General features: G+C 30.4%; 1 protein-coding gene and 1 pseudogene across 1 annotated transcript; one reads left to right on the top strand and one right to left on the bottom strand.

The window, feature by feature from the left end:
- Positions 1-5,666: 5,666 nt before the first annotated feature.
- On the bottom strand, positions 5,667-6,038 carry LOC113853229 (auxin-responsive protein SAUR76-like). The gene has a single exon (XM_027483731.1). The coding sequence runs from the start codon at positions 6,036-6,038 to the stop codon at positions 5,667-5,669; it is 372 nt and encodes a 123-aa protein (XP_027339532.1).
- A 3,742-nt stretch (positions 6,039-9,780) lies between these two features.
- LOC113852339 lies at positions 9,781-13,510 on the top strand (annotated as a pseudogene).
- Positions 13,511-18,049: the final 4,539 nt, after the last annotated feature.

Consider the following 18,049-nt stretch of genomic DNA (forward strand, 5'->3'; position numbering starts at 1 on the left):
GTTGTTATTCTGATATTTCAGCAGGTCCAAAATCATAGGCTGGCTTAAGGTGCAAAAATGGTTCTCTTTGTTGCCATCTTTTTGTTCTGATTTCCTATGTATGATAGACTACTTGAGCCTAGAATGTGGTTGTTAAACTTCCGTTTGTTCTGTTGTGGTAAAGACCTGCATCTGATGTTTCCCAGATTCACGTGCTTTTTTAACAGTACTCGCTTTATTCATATGGAACATATTTTGAGTTTCGATCGACACATTTAGGAGTGTGAAAATGAGCTTTTTTAATGTGTGGGTGTTGTTTAAGTCAATGATTAAGTGTTGGTTTGCATCTTAATTATGTGTTTTAACAGTGAGATGGTGGATGCTTCAAACTTATATTTCAGGCCTTTCCCTGAACTTCCCCTGCTCTTAAATAGAAACTCAACTTCTATATATACATATATGCACGAAAAGAAAAAGATCGTCATGTGCCTCTGTATCTTCAAGCAAAGATTCCAATCCAATTTTGAGCTGTCTCCGTTCTCTTCTGATCATATGCTTTTATTTCTTAATAAAAAATAATTAACTTAATCTAATTCTTGATGTCTTGTAAATTAAGCATCTAATCTAAGCACATGGTTATGGAGAAGTGATAGCAAAAATCTGATCGCTAAGAAGAAGATCTGATATTTATTCTATTTTGTTATTTATTTAATTCTAGATCGTAAGCAACTTGTGCTAACAAGTTGATTATGTTTTAATTAGTAGTACGGAGTATGACAGACGACTATGTGATCTTGTTTCTCAAATGATTGTGTTATAACAGATGACAAGTTAGATTAACCAGCTCTTTTATTCAAAATCATTCTTTGTTAGGTAAGATTACTTCTTACAAATTACTTTAATATATAATCAAGAAATTACTATATTAGTTAGTTGGATAAACAAAATAACTAATGTTACACGTTAAGAACTAAGTATCTATTTACGTATAGTTGTTGTTGGTTAGCGTGGTTCTAGTCGGAGAGATTATTTCTAAAATGTATCAATTTAGTCTTTTTGAATCCTGAACTTAAAATCTATCATTTTTCATTGTTTTCGTTATCCAACTTGACCTTCTTCTTTCATTAGTGAACTAACTATTATTTTCTCAAAAAGATTAGGTAGAATTTGTTATTTAATTAAATTTGTGGTCATATCATCAATTATATTAACTATAAAATTGTATTTAGATAGAGAATTTTAAAATTCTAAAAAATATGAAAGCAATAGTAAAAAATGCTTAGAATAAGAGTAAAGTATAAAAAAAAAAACAAATTATAAATATAAAAAATTAAAAAAATAGAAAGAATTTTAAATTCCCTCTAAAAGCAAATCATTTAAAATTATTTCAATTTAACATAAAATAATTTAGTTAAAATTTTATAATATTTTAAAATTATTTTATCTAAACAATGTTTATTCTCATCATAATAATATATAACTTCAAATACGTTAAATGTTACATTAATATCTTGTACCCTCAATAATAGCTAACATTGTTTCACATTAATTAAAGCTTTTCTAGTGACCAAAAAATTCACCAAGAACAAGTGGCGCATCAAAATTCCCCTTCATAAAAAATACAACAAAATTTGCTACTAAAATAAATTTATCAACTTTAAGTAAAATCCTCCATCACTCCATAAGAATAGTTGATAGAATGGTCAACCAGTTGGAGTCTTCCTTATATTTTGATGTCCCGTAGGCCAAGCTTCCATAAAATGGATAATGTCTTGAGTATATGCTTGCCCCTAAGTTTTAAGGTATTACCAATTAAAAACTCTCTCATTTAATACATCTACTGTTTATGTTGGTGAGTTTGTAAAGGAAGATCAAAATTATACTTAAATTAATTATTACTTTCTTAATTTTATATTATAATGCACTATTTTAATTAATCAATTGTTGAATTATAACCATACATGATTATTTGTGTTAAATTTAAACATTTAAAAGAATCAAATTTAAAATTTATTTTTATATATTTGGAAATAATATATTATCTCAATTTTAATGTACTTAACGAGATATCAAAGAATTATGTATTGATCTAAATTTTTTTATATAAACATAATCTATGGATAAAAACTTAATAATCCAGCGGTTACTATTACGATAAAATTATCTAAAAAACATTATTAAATAATACATAACTTACACCAATGAAATTTAATTCACTGTATAAAATATATTTGTCGAAGGATTATTAAACTTTTTATTGTATTATTATTTCTTTTAACAATTTTTTTGTTTTGTTTTGATTTTTAGATGTCAAAAAACTTGGTAAGGATGCTATAGTTATGAAAGTACATAATTGCATACTTTCCTAACTCCATATTGAAAAAAGAACTCAAATTCAAAAATTGGTCCATACAAAATGGAAGGTGTGAACTTAAGTCTCGTTGACTTCTTTTTATGCATAAATAAATGAACATTTTTCACATGGCAATCCGAATTCAATTTCATATTTATTTAGCTATTGAAATATATGACAATAATTTCCATTTCTAAATGGGAATAGAACCTGGCAAAATGGTTTATGGGTTGCACGAAGTATGCTTGAATGTTAATCGTCTAATTTGATATTTATTTAATTAGCTTGGCGAGGTCAAATTAAACATATTTACTTGAAATGAGTAATAATCGTATAAGTTGACATGGAATTCTAATAATCAAATAATTAGTTTAGGGGCTTATTTTTCTATAAATGCATAATTGACCTTATTTTTTTACAATGGAAAACTTGAATATGTTCTTCAGTTTTTAGTATAATTTTTTTTTTTTAGTCCCTTCAAACAATATTTTTTTTTACTCCCGACATTAAAAAAAATAAAAAAGAAGCTAAAATGTGAGGATAAAAACATATTTTAACATATATACATATATATATATATATATATATATATATATATAGAGAGAGAGAGAGAGAGAGACACACACACACCATCATATATGTTCTCCAAAATTTTTACCACTTAATTAATCTTTCTAACCCTGGTTTAATCTTCTATAAGAATAGTTTAATACATCAAATTTTAAACTTTTATACTCAGATTTGATTTATTTTTAAGTTAATCCATTTATGTTTATTAATTTAATATATTTTAAGGACTAAAATGGTAAAAATTTAAAATTTTAAAGATTAATTTAGTGACAAGTTAAATTTTAAAAAATAAATTTGGTGATATAATCTTTTCAAAATTAATATGATAATGATTTTAATCTTTAAAAGAGTAATTTAATAGTTCTTATTTTTAAAAAGAGTTATTTATTATTTACTGACACGTTTATTTTTAAAAAAAAAACAATTTTTACTTTTTTAAAATGTAAAAGTTTAGAGGAAGGAAATGTTGTCCGATCATTTAAAAATAAAAAGCTAGTAACATTTTTTAACGTAGTCTTTCAAAGAATTAGAAATCACAAAAACCACGTAATTTTCTTTTATAATTTTTAATTAGTAAATAAAATTATATTTAAAAAGTTGTATTAAAATTAATATAAAATAAAAATGTATCTGCTTCTATGAAAATACGTGACAAAAATATATAAAAGATAAAGAGTGTACCTCAAAAGTAAAAAAAATAATTATTATATAATAAGAAACAAATAAAAAGAAAACCTTTTTTTTTTCATTTTAGTTTCTTCTCTTGCCTGCCGACTTTTTGTTTTCAATATATGTTTATACTCATTTTAATTTATTTTTATGTATTTAATAATATTTTAATAAAAACTTTAATCATTGAAGTCTTAGGGACACTTATTATTATTTACCTGTTTTTTATGGTTTTTTTTTTCACATTAAGTATTCTAATAGTTGAAGGTGGGAGTGGTTTCTTCCAACTTTCGAAGATAAAATATAGTTGACAGGCTGCTAAACTCTTTTATGTTTAAAGGTCAAAACCTACCCTTAGAAAGAAACGAAGACGGTGTCATAATTTATCAGCACAACAATAACCATAAATTTGTGCTTATGACTTTATGTAAATTACTAAAATACTTGCCATTGGCCGAATTATAGTAGCTTAGCAATGCAAACCCAAAACTTGGCAAAAATTTAGAAAAAGCAGAATACTTTGCAAGCCCTCTTGTCAGGTTGTAATTGTCAATGGATAATGGATAATGGATATTATTAGGATATAACACCACACCATTGTTGTGCTGAGGGAGTAATATTCAGCAGCTGGCAATGCGTTGCAAACTCAATTATGTTCCGTACCAATTTCTTGTCATATGCTTAATAATTCCCAAAATCTAGAGTCCTCAATCAGTTTAACAAAAAGCTTTGTTCTTTCCCATACTTGCCGACAACGACTGTTGAAAGCGTGTGAGTATTATGTACTGGGAAAAAAATAAAGGCATCTCTAACAAACTAATCATTAGTGATTAGTATTTAAAAAAAATGGGTTTCTCTGGGTGTATGTATGTTTACCCTCTACCCATTTAGCAATATGTTCGCCCGTATAATAATCATCATCATGAAAATAATTAAGGTATTGGTTTCTGGTACCTGCCTCCTTAAAGTTGACTTTACTGCTGTCAACGAATATGGACATTTTATTGTAGCTTCCTCTGCCAACAGATTTCCTAGCTTTAAGGTTTTTCTTTAGGGATGTTTTCTAATAAGATTCTTTTAAGTTTCTTTTGAAAATTTTAACTTGAGAATATTATATTTTAAAAGAATTTTTCAAGAAATTAATATTTTGAAAATACGTTCTTAATTGAGTTTTTTTAAAATATTATCATGAGAAGAATGAAAATCCAAATTCTTTTATGAAAGCAAAAAAAAAAATTATAATATAAAAATATAATCATACTTTTAATATTAACTTGTTATTAAAATTAAATATTATTTAAATTTATTGCAGTTGAAATTTTATAATTGTAAGGTAACAATGTCATCATATATATATATATAGACACATACATATATAGCAACTTTAATTTTTAACATATATAAAAATATTATATTTTTATATTACTTTAAAGAGTTATTAGAGTAAATAAAATTTATTAATTATCATAAAAAGAATGTTTTTAAAGAAGTATTAATATTTGAGGGAGCGGTATGAAGCGGCAAAGCCACAAAAATGGTCACTTGGGTAACATTTAGAAAGGATCTCTCATGGCTGGAGCGGCAAGCACATCCTGATTTTAGCGTCTCTCTTGTGACTGAGAGCTATCTTTTCTTGGGTATTCTTTGACCATATATATAATTGATTAGCTTGTAAAAATGAAAAATAAATATTAGACGTTTCCAACGTCTAGTAAGAAAAATGAAGCAAATTAAAAATATATACTAAGCATATGAACATGATCGTTTAACTTTGAGCTCTTCTTTGTTTTCTTCTACCCTTTAATTTATTCTAATCGGCCATCATAAGAATTTTTATCATCTAACAATGCTACACAAATTTAATGAAAACTAAAACATCATCCCTTGCAGAAGAAATGAACAATAACAACCAATTAGTTTTACTTGCTTGAAATTTCCTGCTCATTCACTCCTATGGTCAAAATTACAGCCACTGAAAAGATCACGCATTGTGTATGTATACACACGAGGGAGATGATTATTCATTCATCATGCAGAAGGTTTGAAAATAATGCATGTTGATTTATTTATCAAATTATGAGTAAATGAGATAGCATTAGCAAGCGTAGAAGTGGACGAGCTCGTTGAGAGACTCGGGTTGAGGATCAGCATTTTGGAGCATCCAGAGAAGGTGCTCGAACAGGACAACCTCGCACGCCACGTTCACGGTCTCCTCCTCCTCCTCGGAAGAATCGCGGGACCTATCCACCAGCTCTTGGAACAGTGGGTGTCCCACAACGTCGGAATTCACGAGGTAGCGCCGCCGGGTTTTGCCCACGTACACAGGGAGGAGCTCCGGTCCCGATGGCGACGATGATTCGTCCCTCGCGACGGCGCTGATGGTGGCGCGGCTTTGCTGCTTGTTGCTAAATGAGTTCAATTTCTTGAGCACTGACTTGAGCTTCATTAGTTTTCCTTCTTTGGACATGTTGTGAGCCTGAAAGGACCAGAGAGGTTATTATGACTAAGGTAGTGTGTGTAAGAAGGTGGTGGGTAGTTTCCATGGGTTGGTATTAAAAGGAAGAGGGAAGGGTGAAATGGTCAAAATGCATCTAATTGAAAATAAGAAAGTGGCCAAAATGAAAGCTGTGCTTTCTGGCGTTTGGACTTTGGTTGGTGTGAATTGTGAACCCTTTTGTTTGCTCTACTTTTCTATACTTTTATTTTTCTCTTTTGGGTGTCTTTAGGGCTGTTTAGGAAGTTCTTTCTTTAATAATTTGTATGCTTTTCAGTATTGTTGCTTAGTCTCCAGCTAAATTTTTTTCATTTTTTTTTCTCCTGTTATGGAATTGTAGCATTTTGAAGGACAAACAGGTTTTACAATAAGTAACAATGAAGACATTTACAGCTTGTTAGGCTATTATTTATAACTTCTGTTCTTTTTAATTCCGTTGTCTGATTTCTATGAATTGGACTCTCAATCCAAGTCCTACACTGTAGAAATACTACATTGCCTTTCTGGTGAAAAATTGAGCTTAGAGTTACAATTTTATCCAATTAATTTTTTTAGAATTTTATATCTAAGAAATTTACACTGTTATAAATTGAATTCCTATTCGTAATCTTTAGGTGACATTTGTCATACAGGTTTAGACCTGGAACGGAATATTAATTTTATATTCTAATTTTTAATGAAATTCTAATTTTAGTTATCTTTTATGATAGATAGAAACAGAGTAAAGTTGGACTTTCAATTTCGAGTATAATTTAATAAAATTAAAAAATATAATTTATATTTATTTATTAATTAACTATAAATTTTTAAAGTTATAATTTCAAATATCAAATACAATTAAAATATTAATAATGAAGCGTCTTAATTGATTAATTAACCTTTAAACATTAATTTAGGTGAAATCCGTGGTCACGTTGGAAGCTTAATAATAAAGTCTGTTCTCAGTAATGATTGATCGTTTCCACTTTTTTAAATTTTAATTTGAGACAATATTTTTAATTCTTATAAAGTTGTTAGTTTACCACTCCAAAAAAAATATAAAATAAAATAAATCATAAATAATGAAAACGGAGTACCTTTGAGTAAGAAAATACTTGTAATATTGTCTTCCTGAAGGAATATGCACATTTTACACTTTTATTAGGCCATTTGAAAGAATTTCAAAAATTAATTTATAACTTTTATATGCTTATTGTGAACATTGAATTTTATCTAAAACTTTTTTTATCATACTTGATTTAATTATTTTATTTTATTTACCCATCCTATTTTTATACTTTTTTGGAACATTTTACAAAATCTGAACATAAATATTTACTTATATTTTTATTTACTTATATTATTTATTTATTTTTAGTTACACCTCTCGTCTATGGTACTTGACTTTTTGTGCTTTCTGAATTATTTTACTTTCTTCATTATAACTTCATTTCATCCAAAACATTCAAAAGTTTTAAAATTCGAAAGACTGAACGTAATTTATTTTGTTTTAATTACTTGTTTTAATAAAATAAGAAAATCATATTAAAAATTACAAAATAAAAATGTTTGATCAGCATGATTTGAGATTAAAAATGGGCAATGCATAAGCAACTTGCACTACACACTAAGAAAACCATGGTGCAATGAGAGCGGAAATTGGGACATATAATAAGAAGAGAGAATAGAGGAAAAAAATGAAGACCACACGCACACAAATAGTGAAACAATCAAGCAATTGAAGCAAAATCAAAATATGGAACGTTCAAATTAATTTTACAAACAAATATCTTTAAATTCAAGAAGAAAATATATTTTCAAAAGAAGATACAATCACGTCTTTTCCAAAGGTGGAAAATCAAAGAAAACAATCCTATTCAATCCCTTCAAGATGATTAAAAATGTAAAAAGAGACTTAGAACTTCTTAAAACAAAATCTATTAGAAGCAAAGACTAATCCTAGTGGACTTTGGTCCAAAATCATTAAGCAACTCAAAATTTTGACAACAGCTATACTTGAACACCTCACCCAACAATTGAAGGATCAACAACAAAAACTATACTTAAGACGAACAAAGGATTAACAGTTAATATGATATAATTAACAAACCAAGTCAACAACTGAAATTAATTGATAAACAATCTAACACAAACTCCGTGATTAAGGTAAGCCTAGTAATTAGCCAAACATTAAGTTGCAGAAACCTAACAAAACTATTTATCAAAAGGCAACAACACTAAATTTGTTGATGTTAGCAGAAAGATATCCTAACTTTAAAAGCTTTGTGATTGGATAGAGTAATTCAAGATCATTACATTAAATGTATTCAGATAATAAAAAAGTTATTTTTAAAATATTGTAGAATTTTAACTAAATATTTTTATGTTAAATAAAAAAAATTCTAAATGACTTATTTTTAAAAAGAATTTAAAAATATCTCTATTATATTTAACTTTTTATATTTAACATTTATAACTTTTTTCATACTTAACTCTCATTTTAACTAATTTTCATTATTAATTTCATATATTTTTTAAAATTTTAAATTCTCCATCCAAATACAAGTATTCAACGTAGATGGGTTGCCAGAATATCACATAATAAACATTATTCAACATATAACAATAGTTGCTGTTGCACAACAAACAACACATTATTACATACAAGAAGTCATAGTCAATATTTTAGGGGAAAAGAAGGATGGGTAAGATGATTATTTTAAAGATAAAGAAAAGCTAGAGTTTTTACTGCCATAAAAACTAAACTTGATAAAGACCTTATAAAAAATATCTCTAATGTTGTATATACACTAGTCTTTACAATAGCCCAACTCTTTTAACAGGTAATCTGTCTTTATGGAAAATAGATTAACAGAAAAGAACGTGTGTATTTATGTGTGTGATTTACTAATAGACATCTACTTATGTTTTGGAAGGAATAATTTATCAAGCTACACCTTTAGTGTATTTTAAGAAAATCATAATTATCACTTGTTAATCTTTGGTGTAAGTTAAAAAAATTGTTGTTATAATTTGCCAAAATACTTCTTTAAAAAAAATTGGGTGCATGATATATATCATATCTAGCAAAAACAATTCATTATAAGGTTGTGAGAATTATTTATATAAACCTTGTATTTATATATAAATTATTAAGATTTTTAAAAAAAAAAAATTAATTTTTTTAAGTAACGATGTGACTACTAACTTCAAATTATTATTCGTGTACAGTTTGTATGATCTCAACTCAATTTATAATTTTTATTATTTAGAAATGATAATTATCCTAATTATACTTCTGTAAACAAGGGAAATATTTAGACTAGAAACTATTTTTATATAAAAATAAGAACCAAACTTCTGCGTCGTATATACACAAATGAGTTTTTAAAGATTACGTAGCCGTTTAAAAAAGTTATGTAATTGTTTAAAACACTAATATAATTTTTTATTTATAATAAAATATAATGATCAATATTTATTTTTTTAACACACGCACACATTTATAATTAAGATTATATACATCTTAATTATTGCTTCAGAAGCAGTTACCAACTCCACCAATACCAACTTTCTGAAGTTATATATAATCACAATGACGTTGATCACATCACCATGTTAAGTCAATTTTTGTATGTTAACAAATTACGAGTGTCTCCTAAGTAGATAATAGAAGAGGCGAGTTTTGTTCAAAGTTTGCAATTGTTAGCATTTTCTCCATCTAATTTGATCCATCATGGCGGAAGCACTTGTGGGTGGAGCTTTTCTCTCTGCTTTCATAAACGTTGTTTTTGAGAGGGTGTCTTCAGCTGAGTTTGTGAAGTTGATCAAAGGAAAGAAGCTTGACCAAGACTTGCTGCAAAGGTTGAATAATGCTCTGTGTGCTGCTGGAGTTCTGCTTATTGATGTTGAGCAGAAGCAAATCAATAACCCAAGTGTCAAGAACTGGCTCCATAATCTCAGGGATGCTGTCTATGTAGCTGATGACTTGTTGGATCGTGTTTTCACCCAAGCTGCAACTCAGAAGAAGGTTAGTAACTTTCTCCCTCGCTTTCTTCAGTCCCATAATAGGGAGATTGTGAATAAGATGGACGAGGTTGTTAGAAGAATAGAAGATATTGAAAAACGCAAGTATATCCTTGATCTCAAACACATTCCCAGGGAGAACTTCTCTTGGAGGACTCCCTCTACTTCTCTCGTCAAAGGGAATATATATGGCAGGGAGATTGACCAAGATGCAATTATTCATATATTAAAAGATGATACTGATGATCAAATATCTGTGATCCCTATTGTGGGCATGGTTGGTGTTGGAAAAACCACTCTAGCCCAATGGGTGTACAATAATGATAATTTGATGAAGGAGTTTGATTTGAAAGCATGGGTTTGTGTTTCCGAAGAATTTGATATTGTTAAGACTACAAGGACTATAATAGAATCACTTACCTCTGGTGTTTGTAATAAGATGGATCTAGATTTACTTCAACTTGATTTGAAGGAAAGAATAGCAGGAAAGAAATTCTTTTTTGTTCTGGATGATGTTTGGAGTGATGATTATGATGGTTGGAGTAGTCTTAAAACACCTTTTCAATATGGGATTAAGGGAAGTAAAATTCTCGTGACAACTCGTAGTGAAAAGGTTGCTGCCGTTGTCCAAACTTGCCCACCTTACCATGTAAATCATTTGTCCGATGAACAGTGTTGGTCAGTGTTTGCAGATCATGCGTGTTTTCTCAAAACTAATGGGAATTCGATTCTAGAAAACATTGGTCGAGAGATTGTTAAGAAGTGCAAGGGATTACCTTTAGCAGCACAAACACTTGGAGGCCTTTTGCGAGCAAAACACTGTGTCAAGGATTGGAATGCTATACTCACTAATGAAATGTGGGAGTTTTCTGCTAATGACAGTAAGATCATTCCAGCATTGAGAATAAGTTATTACCATCTCCCTCCACCTTTAAAACGTTGTTTTGCTTATTGTTCTCTGTATCCCAAGGATTATAAATTTCAAAAAGATGAATTAGTCTTATTGTGGACGGCAGAAGATCTTTTAGAGCAGCCAAAGAAAGGAAAGACTTTCGAAAAAGTAGGTGCTGAATATTTTGATGAATTAGCTTCCAGATTATTTTTCAAAAAGTATTATGAACCTGTTGATTACTTGTTTTACGTGATGCATGATCTGATGCATGACCTAGCAATATCTGTTGCTGGAGACTTCTATTTTAGGTCAGAGGAACTTGGGACGGTTGACAAGATTAAGATTCATACTCGTCATCTGTCATATGGAAGGTTGAGCCATCCAGTCTCAAAAAATTTCAATGCTATTGGCGAATTAAAATCTTTGAGAACTTTTTTGCAAGTTGGTTTCTCACCTCCGTCGTTCGGTTTTGGAAGTGTCATTTTGATCATACTATCGAAGTTTGATTACCTAAGAGTTTTGTCATTCAAAGCTTGTCGAGAACTCGATGTATTGCCTGATTCAATAGGTGAATTGATCCGTCTTCGCTACTTAGATTTCTCCCAGACAAGTATCAACACATTGCCAGAATCATTGAGCAAATTGTACAATCTACAAATACTGAAGCTGTATTTTTGTTTACAACTAACTATGTTGCCAAGTGGCTTGCAAAATCTTGCAAACTTGCGACATCTTGATATAACCGAAACTGCTTTGAAAGAGATGCCTGGGGGAATGAGCAAACTAAAACATTTGCAGTTTTTAAGTAACTTCATTGTCGGCAAACATGAAGATAATGGCATAAAGGAATTAGGAGACCTTTCAAATCTTCACGGATCATTGCAGATTAGTGACTTGGAAAATGTTTCTGACAGTGGTGAAGCAGCAGAGGCAAGAATGATGGATAAGACTTTCATAAAAAGTTTGTCCTTGCAGTGCTCTTGGGATAGTGATTAGGATACAACCTCATCGCATGCTGAAAGAGAAGTATATGACAAGTTACAACCTCACCATGGCTATAGAATATCTATCCATCACGAACTACAGGGGTACGAGATTTCCAGATTGGGTAGGACATTCTTCCTACCACAGTGTGACTGAAGTAAGTCTTAGTTCTTGTAGGAATTGTTGTATGCTTCCTTCACTTGGGACAACTATACTCTCTGAAGACCTTGAACATTGAAAATTTTGATGGGCTTGAGACTGTTGGTGCCGAATTTTACAAGAATGATAATGATCATTCTTCTGTAGAAACACCCTTTTTTTCCTTGGAGTATCTGTCATTTTGTCAAATGCCATGTTGGGAGGAGTGGTATTCGTTTAAATATGAAGCTTTTCCTAAACTTAAAGATCATATAATAAGTGATTGTCCCAAATTGAGGGGACAATTGCCTGAGCACCTTCCTTTAGAAAGACTAGTGATTGAAGAATGTGGTGATCTTGTTTCTTCTCTCCCTAGAGCTCCCACAGTTCGCCATTTAACGATATTCAAAAGCAACAAAGTAAGGATCCAAGGGTTTCCAACTTCAGTGCACGATTTGTCAATTAATGGGTGCGACTTGATGGGATCCATGTTTGGGGCCTTTGCCATGACCCAACTGAATTGTCTCCGTGATTTAATCATATCTGATTGTTCGCTCGCAGTATCGTTTTTGGGGAATTGTTTACCAGAATGTTTGAAAACACTGAGCATCAGGAACTGTGGAAAACTAGAATTCCCGAAGCAACAACATGAGCTATTAAAATCGTTGGAAATCACCAACAGCTTTGATTCACTCTCATCTTTCCCATTAGAAGTGTTTCCTAATCTCAGTTTTCTGAGAATCTACGAATGTAAAAATCTGGAATCTCAGTCGGTGGCACAGTCACAGGTTTCTAATCTTCACCATCTCAGCATTAGTGGGTGCCCCAATTTAGCGTGGTTCCCGAGAGAAGGGTTTGCTGCACCCAATTTGACTCGATTTGATGTTCGCAACTGCCACAATTTGAAGTGCTTGCCTGGTATGAATACTCTGCTTCCAAAGTTGAAATCTCTGTCAACATGGGATTGCCCTGAAATTGAAACATTTCCTGAAGGGGGTCTGCCGCCAAACCTGAGACAGCTTAGAATCAATAATTGTGAGAAACTACTGAGATGTCTGTCATCAACGGGGGGCTTCACAGTCTCACTGATCTTGGCATTAGTTGTGATACTGTGGAGTCATTCCCAACTTTGGGTTTGCTGCCGCAGCTTCCCTCTCTTACCAGTCTTTATCTGTATAAATTTGAAAGTATGGAGACATTGGATTGCAAGGGCCTATCCCATCTCCCCTCCCTTCAAGTTTTGACCATGGATAAATGCTCCAAGCTGAAGAGTGTAGTGGGAGAAAGGCTGCCTCCCTCTCTGTTAAAACTGCAAATAATTCTAAGTCCTTTGCTGGGAAAACGGTGTCAAAAGAAGCACGATGAAATTTGGCACAAAATTTGCCACATCCGTGGAATTCGAATTGATTATAGATGGATTTCGTGAACTTGGGGTTACCAACAGCAACTGGTATTTTGTCTGTCTGCACTTCCCATTTCAATCATTTTCTGCATCTTTTTCATTATCTTTAATATTTAAAGAAGCTATTCAGCCAACATATCAATCAAGTTCAAGTCCTGTGTCCAAAAAGACTCGAGGATATTTTTCACGTCTTTTTCTCTCTACTTTGAAATTACTCCTGAATTTGTATAATTAGTTGAAACTGAAAGTAGCAAGCAAATTTATTTGCAAAAATTCTTCTTTACCGCAAGTTTTATTTTTTTTCTAAAAATGCAAAAGATTTTATGGCGAACTTTGACTGATTTCAGCTAAAACTATTGCATATCATCCTTTGACTTGCAAGAAGAAATGAACGTACAGGCATTGATTTTACAAAGTCAAGAAATAATAAATAAATTGTGATAAAGAAAATTTAATTACAAATTAGAGAAGTTTAACCGGCACTCGGCAGTGGCTGTTTCTTAAACCATGTTTTTGAAATTAGGAAAAGGTAACCCGGTGTTCACTATAGTTCAATGTCCTTTTACTGGATTTATTTCATCGAAATTCATATTGAAATTTGTATTTCTAGGTATCACGGTTTGTTGTTCAGATAAGTTATTTTCGTTTGGTCTTGGAGGATATGCCCCGATTGATGGAGATGAAGAGGGCTTTTGATTTAACTGTCGTGATAGAACATATTCAGTTGCTGAATATTTTACTCAAGAACCTTGGCTTTTGATAATAATGGTACAGCAGACCAACTATAAACAATAACAGTAATGGTTTGATATATAATTATCTTTCTATGCGGCTTTGGCATTTTAAGCTGTTCATTGTACTTCACATGGTTGCATGACATTTCTAGTACATTTGTCTATGTATTTTTTATATTTAGTTGATTGTGAATATATTATTCATGGCTGTCCATTTTAGTTATGCTATTCAGATGTTACAAGCTGAGGCTTACTATTCTGTTTGATTTTTCCTTTGCAGGAAATTATAATTCTTCGCCACCTGAACATTTACTTCCATGGCAGAAAAATAGTAGGCAATGATCTTGTTTTATGCCTTGGCAATCATTCATAGTTGACAACTTATTCTTAGGAGCTCTACCGATGTTTCTATTTATTTTGCTTTTACAGGACAGTGACTAAAATTGTGTTTGTCAAGCTGACTTCAGTTGATAAGTCATGTGAGTTCTTTAACATCCCATAAATTCTTTGTTGTAACACTCTTGGCTCTCTTGTTTTATAATTTTTGGTTATAAAGTAAGTTTATTGGATGTTGTCTCACTTGGTCTTGAACCTGAGTGTCTCTCTTATCTTTTAACAGTTCTATCTCTAATTAAGGAATTAATAGAACTTTGGGTGCTTAGTATTTGAATTTGTTTTTTCAAATCTACTTGTCATCGATCATTTCTTAAAAATGTCTTTCATGAAGAAATTTCTTCCAGCAGAGATCTCTTTCAGTGGTGTTAATATCTCTGGGTGCTTTGATGCATTTTATTAAGTTGGGAATATTAATTTCAGTGCTGGTGACTCGGACACATTATTGAAAAGGACAAGGTACGCGTCTGACTTATTTTTTGTAGATTTATTAAAACTATTCTAATTTTGACCATAATACTCTGAAAGTACATTTTCGGTGGCTTTTCTTATGTACGGTGAAATCTGCTAACATATGTATTCACTGTGTTTTGAATGTCCCTACCGTTGTTAAAGTAAAATATATATCTGGCATGATCCTGTTTCACAGTGTAACTGCATTCTGTTCAATGTCCTTGAAGTGTAATATTCTTGATCATAATAACAGTTGCTTATATAAATAAACTAAGAATTAATATTGATTCATTAGCACAATAAAAAAGAGTTAGCTTGTCAAAGAACTGAATGATGCCATGTGTATTAAAGAACTCTTAGAAAGCTTTTATTGTACATGAAAACGTTAATTACCATAATGACATGACATTTTTTTGTTTGCTGATTTTGGAATAAGTTTTGCAATGAAAGTGAATCGGGTTTTAACTTATTGTAGAAAGTAATATATATTTGGACATTATATCTTTTGTAAACCAATTTAACATTTTGATTTCATAAAAATTGCTACGTCTGCTATTGTCACTTTAAGTGTAAGAAACGTAAAATCTCAGCTCAATAGCTGAAGCTTGTGTTTTGATTACATATCATCTACTATGCATGTATTGGTTTCATTAATCAAAGGACTTCCTTATCAACTATGATGTTACCATGGCTTAGTTAATTCTCAGCTCATTCCTACTAGTAATAATTTTTTTATAGAAATTCTTGTAAGTGATAATTAACTAATATTTACTAATCTTACTCTTTTAGGTTCTTAAAAGCATGTCTTGACAGCAAGATTTTCACAACTTGTTTGCTGTGAGCAGGTAATTTATTGTTTCTACAATAATCAAAGGTTTCATTTACATAATGAAATGGGATATTGCACCAAAGTCATTGAGAACTACTTGGCACAGTTCCATATTCAAAAGATTAGCCACTAAAGAGCTTGTAATATATACACTCTGCTGTTGAACAATTTTTCTTTTTAGTTCATATAATTCTAATTGCTACTAAAGAGACCCACCTTTGATTAAATAAGAATCCCTTGATTTTATCAGTTGGAAGTTTGAGGAGCTCTTGCTGACTAATTCCAACTTCCAAACACAATTGATGGCTCTTTCACCATAACCATCTCATAATGCCGTTGTCGGGATTCTTGGAGATACTTTCTTCAGGGCAGTGAAGCTTTAAAAGTATGTCTTGTGCAGTACTCAGTTCTGTAGGAAGAAAGCAACAATTCTATGAAAATGAATAATGATATTCATGTTCTCCTACTTTGCTTTGATGCAACGTCCCTGTATTTGTTTGCAATTGACTCCATTTGTTTGTGCAGTATATTGTTTGAATTCCTGGGTCCTACATGAAGAGAAATACCAAATATGTTTATTTATTATGTATACAACAGGTGGAAAAAGTTCAAGTTCCCTCATATCATCTACACACGTTCTTGAACAATTAACGTGTGTGTTTGTGTGTCATATATATATATATATATATAGACACACATATATTCTACAGTATCTTTTTTTAAGTATTTATTATATTATAAACTTTACATAGACATGCATAATGTTATAAGTGTGTGACGAATACTTTTTAATTTAAAAAATGAATTAATTTTTTAATTAAAATTAAGACAGTGAAAATAAAATAATTTACAATTTTAGGATCACCAAACTACTACAACATAGGTATTTTTAATTAAATTAGAAATAGAATTAACAAGGTGCCTTTCTTAAATTAATGAATGATTTAAATCAAACAATTTAAATAAATTATATAATATGTATTAAAAATATAAAATATAAATAATTATAAATTAAATAAGTTTCAAAATAAAAATGAGTCTATGAAGTCATGAACTCTTTCAAACACTTTCCAAAAAATATATTTAATCTTAGTAATAATCTTTTTAAAAAAGTTATTAGGAGTAATAACATTATTCCTAAAAAACCATTTATTTTTCCTTTTGTATAGATTACACGTCCCGTCATTTCACCTATTAATTGAGTATATTCTCTCTTCTTTTCCTTTCATTTTTGTACTCTCCCATCACTAAAAAAAAAAATTTAATATTTTCTTTCACTTGATAGAAATCTTACATTACAGTTAAGAGAAGTTGTAGATAGCAAGAATCAAAATTTCCCTTAACATCACATCTACTAAGGAAACATCACCTTGAAGTAAATATAAGAAGTTTTTTATAACTAAAATTAATTAAATCTCACTTAAGATCAATCATGCATAAAGAAATAAATAAAAGTTGACTTTATTATCAATTGGAAGAAGAAATGTTAAATACGATTAAATGTGATAATTTAATAAAAAAATTTACATCTCAAGATACTTTAAAGATAAATTTAAATAAAACTATAATAATTATATTTATTTTTATTAAGTTAAAAGATAACGTTTAAAATTAGCTTTAAATCTAGATAAATATTGGATTGATTCGTTGATAAGTTCCATCTAAATAAAAGGCTGTCAGAAGGAACAACCTGAAACCAAATTGGATGTTGTTTGGAGCTTTTTGCTTTTGTTGTCACGACAACTGCACAAGCAAATGGTATATGGAAGTGGCTTCACAAACACTACATTACGCCATATTCAACAGAAAAAATAATAGTTTTTCCCTAAATATCTTTGAAAATGGATGCACTTTACCCTCCTGAATTTTGGATGTCAAGGAACTAATGCTCACAAGGGCCCATTCTTTTATGATAAAGTGCTAATAGTTGGACATCACTGCCAAGGGCTTGAAATAAGCCAAGTATTTGAAGGCTAATCATGAGTTCACTTGTTCACCATGTACCTTAAAAAGGTGCATACCCAGAGAACTAGTGGTTTCAATTTGCCAAGCAATTCTCAATCTCTCATAATTACGAGACGTGTAACATAATGGGCCAACACGTAAATAAAATCTAGATGAAAAGGATTTTTTTTGTTAATTGTCACTAGTGAA

The sequence above is a fragment of the Abrus precatorius genome, unplaced genomic scaffold, assembly GCF_003935025.1.
Source record: "Abrus precatorius isolate BTA unplaced genomic scaffold, Abrus_2018 Scaffold10, whole genome shotgun sequence".
NCBI lineage: Eukaryota > Viridiplantae > Streptophyta > Magnoliopsida > Fabales > Fabaceae > Abrus > Abrus precatorius.

Bases quoted from the DNA above. Each gene is read 5' to 3' on its own strand.
- LOC113853229 (XM_027483731.1), bottom strand. From the start codon at position 6,038: ATGTCCAAAGAAGGAAAACTAATGAAGCTCAAGTCAGTGCTCAAGAAA.